Source organism: Thalassophryne amazonica, chromosome 15 (assembly GCF_902500255.1).
Source record: "Thalassophryne amazonica chromosome 15, fThaAma1.1, whole genome shotgun sequence".
In the NCBI taxonomy this organism is placed as follows: Eukaryota; Metazoa; Chordata; class Actinopteri; order Batrachoidiformes; family Batrachoididae; genus Thalassophryne; species Thalassophryne amazonica.
The window spans coordinates 51761996-51772897 of record NC_047117.1 but is presented as its reverse complement, the minus strand read 5'-3'; the positions used below and the strand labels follow the sequence as shown (position 1 = coordinate 51772897).

Below are 10902 nucleotides of genomic sequence, written 5' to 3'. Positions count from 1 at the left end.
TGAAACGGACCATCAGATCATACGTGATCGTGACGTGATCTGAATGTCACGTCACCCACATGAGCCCTGTTCCACATGATGCGGTGTCTGTCCTGCGGTGTGCCGTTCACAGGACACGTATGTTGGGCCAGACATGCACATAGGCCAGCTGGACACGCTGGGCCAGCGGATGTGGACGTGATAAGAGCACACTGCTTCATTCATGTCATGTCATGACTGTACGTCTGTGACAATGGCTCATCTACAGAGGAACACACAGTTCATACTTGTACTATGTTGTGTGGTTTTATTTTGTTTTCTCCACAGCAGAGGCGCGATGTGGTGCAGCAAGCTGTTTTTTTTTCCTTTTCTCCACAACAGGGGCAATTCCAGCCCTTTTTTCGCCATCTATAAATCTAATTTCTCTAATTTCTCTTTTTCCCACTGGTGGCATGTAATTTTTTTTTCCACAGCAGCTGCGCGATGTGGTTCCGACCCGACTGTGTCCCTCCTGACGTCGGCTCAATGTTTTCCTACTTATTCGCGCTATGTGTGAAGGGGCCCTAAGGACTGACATCAGCAAGTACAAAATATCATCCTAACTGAAATGACGGTCCCGTGGGAAGATTGATGTGAATAGGCCGTGAAGAGGAAGAGCCGTAAATAACAAGACCTGGTCCCAGAGTGTAAGGACAAAGGATGGCAGGCTGGTGGCTGCCCAGTGGTGGCTGTAGCAGTTGTGGGAATCCAGGGGCAAATGGACAATGTTTGGCAATCACTGCTGACCCGCTCTATATATATATATATATATATATATATATATATATATATATATATATATATATATTTTTTTTTTTGGATTGGTGGGTTGTATGTCACGTGACATGGATAATTCATACCATTTTCCATTGTGTTCCATTTACCGTGCAATAGTGCTATTTACTGTGCAGTTTTGGTACGATACAATTCGTGCTATTGTGCGCCCCCAACCACTGCGCACGCTCACACCAGCAGTGATGGTGCTTAAAAAAAAAAAACCATGGTGGGAGTTTATTGATGCTGCTCATTCTTCTAACACAAAAAACAAATCCAGTACACCGTAAGCCATCTGGAGGCATTTGCAGTCTTCACTGATATGTCTCTAGGTGAAGTGGAACCGCTGTCAGATGAAGAGCCCAACACATTTCTAAAGTGATCTTTCACTGGATTGAGGAAAGCAGACGGCAGTCTGTACATGAAGTCAGTGCATGGCATCAGCTGTGGACTACATCGTCATGATTGTTTTTTGAACTATTTGACTGTTTTTGCAAGTTGACTGAGAACAATTTGGGATTGGACTCCTATTTAAAGTTTCTGTTGGACTGTTTGAAACCTGGTGATGTCAAAGGACCAGTGATGGACACCAAAATGTAAGTCCCTTTGCTGTTGTTTAGAAATTAATAAAATGTCAAATGACAAGGATCTATTTTAGCTGTAATATAAAACAAATAATGAATGTTTTTTCATTCATTCTATGAAAACAAAATTTCATGAGATGAAAGATGGAACATTCCATCTTTCACCTTATGAAATATTCATACCATTGAACTCAGAAATATTCATTATTTGTATGCTACAGTCTGCAGTTGTCCTTTATTTTTATTTTTGCAGGAGCATGAGGTGTTCTTAATGAGTAATGTTTGTGTGCAAGGGAATGCAGTCCTGCAGCGAAACGTCAGAAAACAGACTTTACACAGAACACCATTCATGCACGCTCACTACACACACACAAACACACAAACACACACACTAATCCACAACAGTGTTTGTGTGATATCTCAGGGTGCAAGAGGAGCAGCAGAAGATACAGTAAGTGCATTTCAGTCTCTGTACACGTCCTACTGCGTCAGTTTCTCTCTCTCTCACACACATACACACACACCCACTCTGTGAACCAGCGATGTCCCCCCCCCCATCCCATTTAGCCTCTCAAAGAAAACCACAGCATCAGTCTAATGCAGCTGTCTCCTGTCTCATTACTGTTCTGTCGTCCACATTCTATCCTGAACAGAACTTTGTTTTTCCCCAACACTTGTTTTTCTTCAGGTGAAATTGCGATGGTGACAGTTCCTAACTTCCTACACTGTGGTTTTAAGGAAAACAGCTCTGCAATGCAGCTGTTATAAAAAAGCAACAGTATTTCTGGGGGCTGCAACTCAGACACCACCACCCTGCAGTGATACCACTCTATTTAACCACTTGTGTGCAGTGATGTGTTTCTCTTTAATGTGTTCTTTCTCATTACCTTATATATTTGGTCTTAGTGGGCTTCATGTTTCTCCCTGCGATTGCTTTTGATAGCTGAAGGTCACGTCAAGGCAGGTGACCGCAGCCATCAGGTGGCAGACATTGTAGGGCAGAAAATACACCTGACATGACTGACCTGAAACAGCACACAATTTGCCACAATAAACCAATAATACTACAACACGGTGACAACAAAATAATTTTATTGATGAACAATAAACAGAATGCATTCAACGAATTTCCATATTTGGCTTCATTTTATTTATCTCCAGTCCAGCCATCAGTGTTACAAATGCTGGCCACAAATTTTTAGTCAGCATTGAGACATAAGGAGACACCCATGAGGACCCAGTGGGACATGTGCATGGTGGTGAACAGGTCAGCCTCAAACACCAACCCCACACCCATGGCATTCCTCCGCATGGATGTGGTATATACTGGCGTCCGCAAAGTATTCTGTAGTAAGAAAATGTAAAAGTATGAAAAAGTTAGGCAAATCCACCAAAGATTGATTTATAGGAGATTTATTTGTAGAACAAATCATTTTCACTTGCCGTCACCAGTTCCTATGATTCACTGTATGGCTGCCATGTTGTTGTAAAAACAGAGCAGATCAGCTCAGTCAGATGTGTTCAGCCAATCAACAGCTGAGTGAGCTGATCTGTTCTGATTACATCACGGACGAATAGAAAATGTGCAGTACTTTGGGTCCCGAGGACCACGAATAGGAAACACTGTTTTAGATCTCATATATATATATATATATATATATATATATATATATATATATATATATATATATATATATATATATATATATATATATATACTGTACACAGAGTGTTTTTTCTTTTTCTTGTTTTTTATCTTTTCCTTGACCCTGACCTTTGGCCAGACTACTCCAAAATTTAGTTACCTCCACATATCTATCCAAGTAATATTCTCATCAAGTTTTTATTATACCAGTCCAGCTGTTTTTGAGTTATCTAGTCCACAGACACAAAACACACACAAGCCAGTGAAAACAATGCTCTGCTTTGCCAGGACGCAGGGCACTGAAGGTCTTTCTGGATGATCAGCCTGCTGCTTCACCTGGAATCTTTAGCTCAGTGGAGCTAAAGATGAACTGGTGTGAATACTTTCCAGTGCATCTGGAAAGTATTCACACCACTTCATTTTTTCCACATTTTGTTATGTTAAACCCTTATTTCAAAGTGGAAGAATTTCATTTTGCCCTCAAAATTCCATTCACAACACCCCATAATGACAACAATGAAAAAAGTTTTAATTTTTTTATTTTGCAAATTTATAAAAAAAAATAAAAAAAATCACATGTACATAAGTATTCACACTCTTTGCTCAATACTTTGTTGATGCACCTTTGGCAGCAATTACAGCCTCAAGTCTTCTTGAATATGCTGCTTTGGGCAGTTTTGTCCATTCCTCTTTGCAGCACCTCTCAAGCTCCATCAGGTTGGATGGGGAGCGTTGGTGCACAGATATTTTCAGATCTCTCCAGAGATGTTCAATCAGATTCAGGTCTGGGCTCTGGCTGGGCCACTCAAGGACATTCACAGAGTTGTCCTGAGGCCACTCCTTTGATATCTTGGCTGTGCGCTTTGGGTCATTGTCCTTTTGAAAGATGAACCATCTCCCCAGTCTGAGGTCAAGGGCACTCTGAAGGAAGTTTTCACCCAGGATGTCTCTGTACATTGCTGAAACATCCCCACAGCATGATGTTACCATCACCATGCTTCACTGTCGGGATGGTACCTGGTTTCCTCCAAACATGATGCCTGGCATTCACACCAAAGAGTTCAACCTTTGTCTCATCAGACCAGAGAATTTTGTTTCTTGTGGTCTGAGAGTCCTTCAGGTGCCTTTATGCAAACTCCAGGCAGGCTGCCATGTGCCTTTTACTAAGGAGTGACTTCTGTCTGGCCACTCTACCATACAGGCCTGATTGGTGGATTGCTGCAGAGATGGTTGTCCTTCTGGAAGGTTCTCCTCTCTCCACAGAGAAATGCTGGAGCTCTGACAGAGTGACCATCAGGTTCTTGGTCACGTCCCTGACTAAGGCCCTTCTCCCCTGACTGCTGTTTAGACGGATGGCCAGCTCTAGGAAGAGTCTTGGTGGATCCTAAGTTCTTTCATTTATGGATGATGGAGGCCACTGTGCTCATTGGGACCTTCAAAGCAGCAGAAATATTTCTGTACCTTTCATCAGATTTTTTTGCCTTGAGACAATCCTGTCTCAGAGGTCTACAGACATTTCCTTTGACTTCATGCTTGGTTTGTGCTCTGACATGCACTGTCAACTGTGGGACCTTATATGTAGGCAGGTGTGTGCCTTTTCAAATCATGTCCAATCAACTGAAATTACCCCAGGTGGACTCCAGTTAAGCTCTAGAAACATGTCAAGGATGATCAGTGGAAACAGGATGCTCAATTTTGAGCATCAATTTTGAGCTTCATGGCAAACACTGTGCATAATTATGTACAAGTGATTTATTAGGTTTTTTTTATTTTTAATAAATTTGCAAAAAAAACTTCATCCATTTTGGAATAAGGCTATAAGATAAAAAAAATGTTGAAAAAGTGAAGCGCTGTGGAGACTTTCCGGAAGCATTGTCATTCAAAGCCTGAAACGCAATTAAGCTCTGATTTTAGAAGCTATTGTTACACATACTGTATGCTTCATTACGTAGTCCTTCATCCCATTTGACCCATATCATGACAGCTGGATTGCCGTTGATGACGTCAATGAAAACTATCAATAGCATAGAGGCCTATAGTGCCTGTGGTTTATACCTTTAACCTGAGGTGACGAGTCTCTATGGGGATCACTTGAACAATGGGTAGTTCTGCAACAAGGACTTTAGGTTTACTCCTCACAAGGCAGCCCTTCTTCATGTCCCATTCTGCTCCCTCCAGATAGAGGCCAGATATAAAGCAGCCTGCCAGATAAAATGATTAAATACTGAGCCTTCACAGAAGGTATTTGCATGAGTAACACTCGTTTTCATTACCCTGTTCAGGTCCCTTGTCGATTTCATCCTCACTTTGGTACTGTGTCACTTGGGTGTAGAGTGTAGAACAATCTAGAGGCCAACCGTTCCTCCTACATGTGGCTTGGACCAGGGCTGTCAAGTAAGACTCAGGAATATGGAGTCCTGACAGCCACATGACCTTTGGCTCACCCTCATTCACCTGATACAGAACAGAAGAAACAAACCACTCGGTCAGGTAATGGTACTACGTATTGCCACATCTATCACACTACTGAACCGCTTTGGGTCGTGGAAGGCAACCACAACTGGTCCATCTGTCTGGTGGCTTCACACTGCAGTTTTGCATTTGCAATCAGTAACCTTCCACGATGTAATTATGGAGGTTGAGCCTCCTTGTACTTGACACCGATTTGTTTGCAGACATGTGTATCAGATGTAGGCTTGTTTTAATTTGGCAGGGACTTCCATTTGAATGGAGAACATTTTATGCATCTTATCAACCCCTGGTGCTCTCATGGCTCATTTTTACTGCTCTCCTTTCTTCTACTATCTAATCTAATATATTTTTACTATCGCCATTTCCTTCCTTCTTCTACTGTGTAATTGGTGACGATAACCTGTCTCCAGTTCATTTAATTGGTCCAAAAGTCTGAAAAAAAAAGGTACATAGACTGCCTTTATATAGCGATTTTCCATCTGCATCAGACGCTCAAACCTCTTTACAAATAATGCCTCACATTCACCCCGATGTGAGGGTGCTGCCATACAAGGCACTCACTACACACAAGGAGGAAGATTTGAAAGTAGCACCTCCTCTAGGTTCCACCCCCCACACCCCATCAGTGCTCCGTCCAAAGCCACGCCCCCACAAACTTGAACGCACATCTGACTGTGGGGCTGCAGGCAGTTCCTTGCTCTCCCTTCAAACTCTGTCATAATTGTGTTAAATAAAGGACAAAAAAGGACATAAGTCCTGCTCACAGTCTGATTGCCAGAGACAGGACATGTCCACATCAAGTATAACTCCAGACATCTCCACATTTACTCACAGAAGTGGTCAAAGGAAAAAAGATAAACTATAACAGAAATCAGAGCGCAGACTTGCAGCGCTGCACAAGAATAAATATAAACTAGAAGAGAAATCAGAATCCAGACTGTCTGCAGATCCTCTTCTGCATCTTCACCCCCCCCGCTGCGCGCACCTGATGCAGACATTCCTGCGTCGTCATGATGCTGCATGAAGCAACTCGAAGCAGGCCCGGTGTGAAAGGGGCTGGACATCGTGTTGGCGATTAGATCACACCATGTAGCACGACATTTATGCATGAAAGATTTTTTTTAGCATTTCAGCTTGTCAGCTTGGAGTAAAGAAGTGAACAGAGTGAATGGTGACATCAGCAGATCGCATCAGAGTGCAGCTCATCTGAACGATTATCACAAGAAGTTAAATCTGTTATAAACATACTTTAACAGCAGCACACAAGAAGGAAATAACACACAAACCATGATAATGTAAACATGACAAATAATTACCTTTTTGTACGGCTCAAAATGCTTTCTGTAACTTGTTAGGCACACGCGTGCGCACGAGAACGGCTGAAGCTGGAGCGGTCCTGTGTGATTTAGAAAGTGATTCCAGCTGTTTTCAATGGCCAACTTGCAGAGAAAATTATTAATCCGACATGGCACAATCTGATGGAAGTGGTAGTTTCAGCTGTATTCCCTCTGCCATTGTAGAAAACTTCTTCGGTGAAACGAGATGACTGTGCACGCACAGAGGAGGGAGGGACAGAGGGGGGCGTTGAGCCTGGTGACGCAAGCAGTAAGAACTAGACTTGAAGGCATCTGATTGTTTTTTTAAGAGCGGACCGCGGGGCTTATACTGTATTGGTCGGAGTTTTGTCGATCCTACAGCTGCTACAGACATCTGATTTTTTTCGTTCCTTTTTCTGAATACATAATGTATGGACTACTGTTAGGATAGACGGACCATTTTACCCAATATAACAAAAAGTGTTTCTGAACAGAGTTACCTACCCTAGCTTTAAAGACCTTGCCCAAGGGCCCTTAGTGATTTTCCAGTCAGGCTGGGATTTGAACCGAGGATCTTCTGGTCTCAGGCCCAACGCCTTAACCACTAGACCATCACCTCCCCTAAACTATCCAAAAATGTTTTTACACTGCAAACCAACCAGACCATGGGTCAGTTAGATCTGGACCACGACCACCATATTTGATCAAACCAAATTTTGGTCTTTTGGTTTCTGATCCGAGACAGCTTTCACATCATGCAAAAAAGCCCAAAGGTCCGGACCAAACCAAGAAGGGGTGGAAGTACACAAGTTTAAGGACAAGGGTCAAAATACATTAACTTTATATCGCCTAATCAACCACATGCCAATATGATATGATAATTTAGTTTTTTTAAAAGCTGAAAAAATAGAATAACAAAGGAAACACTTTGAGACAGATATACTTCATGACCAATATTTAAATCCCATAACCTCAGACTCCTCTGTCAAGTGACAAAGATAATGAAACCGTGTTGTATGTTCTGCTGCAGACATTCATGATCTATTCACAGACACATATTTTCTGGACAGAATTGCCGTTCACATTATGTCAAAAGCAGTGCACGTAATCGCAATTCTCATTTTTGCACAGCTGAGGGAGTGGGGATGTGTCAATCATCTTTATTATTTATAGGTGAGTGTTGAGAGTGTGTGTCTTTCCTCACCCAAAGGGTGTACTGATCATAGCGCTTATTGAAATGACTCATCCAGGTGCCCAGGGATTTAAGAGTGTCAGGAGCCAACTTCTTCCAAATGGCAGGGATGTGCCCGTTAAAAACAGCACGAGCAACTTCTTCCAACTCACTGCTCATGCCCACCTCACCAGCCAAGGCCTACAGGACATTGAAAGAGAATGACAACAAATCAAAATCTGTGTGACAGACAAATTTTCCAAAATTTCTTGGTGTCTGCCTGATTCTCACCCTCTGGAGCTCAACCAGAGAGCGTTGCATGCAGGATAGCAGTTTGTTGAATCGCTCCAGCTCTTGAAGTAAAACGACCGAGGTTGGTGAGATGTCCAGGCCAAACTTTTTATGGAGGACATCCAAGTCAAATAAAGTGGGAAGCTTGCTCTGAATGTCCTGTGCCACCTGGCTGATGTACTCATCTCTACTGATGCTTCCACCACATTCCCCTGAGGCATAAGACAGTGACCAAGAAAAAAGAAAACTAATAGTTCTGTATCATCTGTACGAGTTCAAACAACACCACACTGGATCAGTTCACTTATCCTTTGGTAGAGGAAGAAGTCAGTCCTATGCAGGCCCTTAGACAACACTGGTGCCATTACTTATCCTAGCGTGAAGTGGAGGACACAGATAGACAGAATAACCAGGAAACAAACTCAGGCCTACATATTTGTAGATCAACTCCTTATTCCACTGATCTCACATGTCCTTGTCATTCTTTGTTCTTTGTTTTGTTTTGTTTTGTTTTGTTTTTTTTTGGGGGGGGGGGGGGGGGTTCGCAACTTCTCCAGGTTGCTCGAGGTTACCACAGTGGTTTTTGAGCTAGAAAGTGATTCAGCACATGTTTTATGCATGGTGCCCTTCTCCTGACACAAATCAAGCTCTACATCCTTTCATAAGGAAGTGAATATCAGCTCAATGATATTCTTTAGCTGACAATAGCTGTGTTCCATAAAGAATTTTTTTTATTCCAATTGGAATTAAGTCATTCTAAACACTGAATCTGAATGTATCATTTACATCAGTGCAATAAAATGATTAGGTATGTTTGTGTTGTGTTCTACAAAATTCAATCAGCATAGATACACTTGCGCTCAAAAGTGTTCATACCCTTGCAGAATTTTAGATGTTTTTGCCCATTTTCAGAGAATATGAATGATAACACAAAACTTTTTTTTTTTCACTTATGGTTAGTGGTTGTGTTTATTGTTAAACAACTGTGTTTACTCTTTTTAAATCATAATGACAGCAGAAACTACCCAAATGACCCTGATCAAAAGTTTACATACCCTGGTGATTTTGGCCTGATAATATGCATACAAGTTGACACAAACGGGTTTGAATGGCTACTAAAGGTAACCATCGTCACCTGTGAGCTGTTTCCTTGTAATCACTGTGTGTGTATATAAAAGGTCAGTGAGTTTCTGGGCTCCTGACAGACCCTTGCATCTTTCATCCAGTGCTGCACTGATGTTTCTGGTATCTGAGTCATAAGGAAAGCAAAACAATTGTCAAAGAAAAGGTAACTGAACTGTATAAAACAGAAAAGGGATATAAAAAAGATATTCAAGGGACTGAGAATGCCAATCAAGCAGTATTCAAACTTTAATTAAGAAGTGGAAAATGAGGGATTCTTTTGGAACCAAACCACGGACAGATAGGCCAACAAAAATTGTAAATATTGCTCCTGCTTGTGTTATGTGTCGGACGCAGCTCGGAGAACCAACCAGCGTTTGAAGGACCCAGTATGAAATAAGCAGAGCACGGTACAAAGGCTAACTGAATTTAATACATAACAGTGATACATAAAAATACAAAAGAAAGTGCGGTCTGGCGTGGTGCGCTCCCAGCAGCACTAACGGTCCGGAGCCAGAAGCTGTTCGGACTCAAGGACCCCGCTGACACCCCCCAGGTGGCCGCAACAAACCGAGTCTGTGAAAGAAGGAACCATTATGTGAGTCCACACTCTACACACAGAGAGAACACTTAAAGGTGTACAAACAGCAAACACTTCCTGGCTTGATTGCTAATCAACTTCCCAACCTGCAGGCATGGAACATCCAGTTCACAAAACTCCACTGCAGTGGAAGTCGATACATGACTAACATACAGCTCAATATAAAAAGGTGTGAGGGACACCACATTTACTGACTGTATAAATGTTAGTCACAAAATCTAACGTACCTCAGGAAGTGTGCTGACGAGCGTGAGACCTCACCCCCTCCTCTTTCACAGACCGTGCATCAAGCCTGGACGTTCTCTGCATCCACTGATGATGAGATGGCTTCCGAGACGACGATCTCACCCGTCTGGTCACAAGGTCGAGTCTCTGGCAAATACACACTGTGCACTCCAGTCTTAAATGCCACCATGTTCCAATCCATGCAGATGCACCACAGCTGTGAGTCCTGATGAGCCGCAGGTGATCAGCCTCAGGTGATCAGGGTGAGGTCCTGATAGACTCAGCAACACAGCCACTCAGTTCCAAATGCAAACCACCTGGAAGGAAAAACAAAAGACAGAAACAAAAAGGCAGCCAGGCCCCCCAGCCATACAACAGCTTGCTCCCCCTGAAATAAGGTGTATTGGTAGCTGTTCTATGTGTTAGCACTGCATGTAAACGTGCTGTAGCTAATGACTCATTTAAAGGTGGGCAAACCTGGCTTCAGTGAGTAAAAGTCTTATCATGTATTGTTTCTACCTGCACACCTAAAACAGGTGATTTCACCTATTCTGCCTAAAAAATTGAACTAATTAGAATTAACTACTTTAGTGGGAGGATAGAAAAAATATGTGGCAGGATGTTTGCATATTAAAGCTGGGATTACCCACCTCTACACGTGTGGAGGTTTAGAAAATAAATGT

At 42.4% G+C, this 10902-nt stretch overlaps 1 protein-coding gene across 1 annotated transcript in view; it reads right to left on the bottom strand.

Moving 5' to 3' along the window:
• Positions 1–2470: 2470 nt before the first annotated feature.
• Positions 2471–10902, bottom strand: part of dnah10 (dynein axonemal heavy chain 10) — a 215545-nt gene continuing 207113 nt past the window's right edge. Inside the window, 5 exon segments of the mRNA XM_034187486.1 lie at positions 2471–2721; positions 5077–5222; positions 5295–5475; positions 8014–8181; positions 8272–8483. Coding sequence (XP_034043377.1) covers positions 2575–2721; positions 5077–5222; positions 5295–5475; positions 8014–8181; positions 8272–8483 — 854 coding nt within the window. The 3' untranslated portion in view covers positions 2471–2574.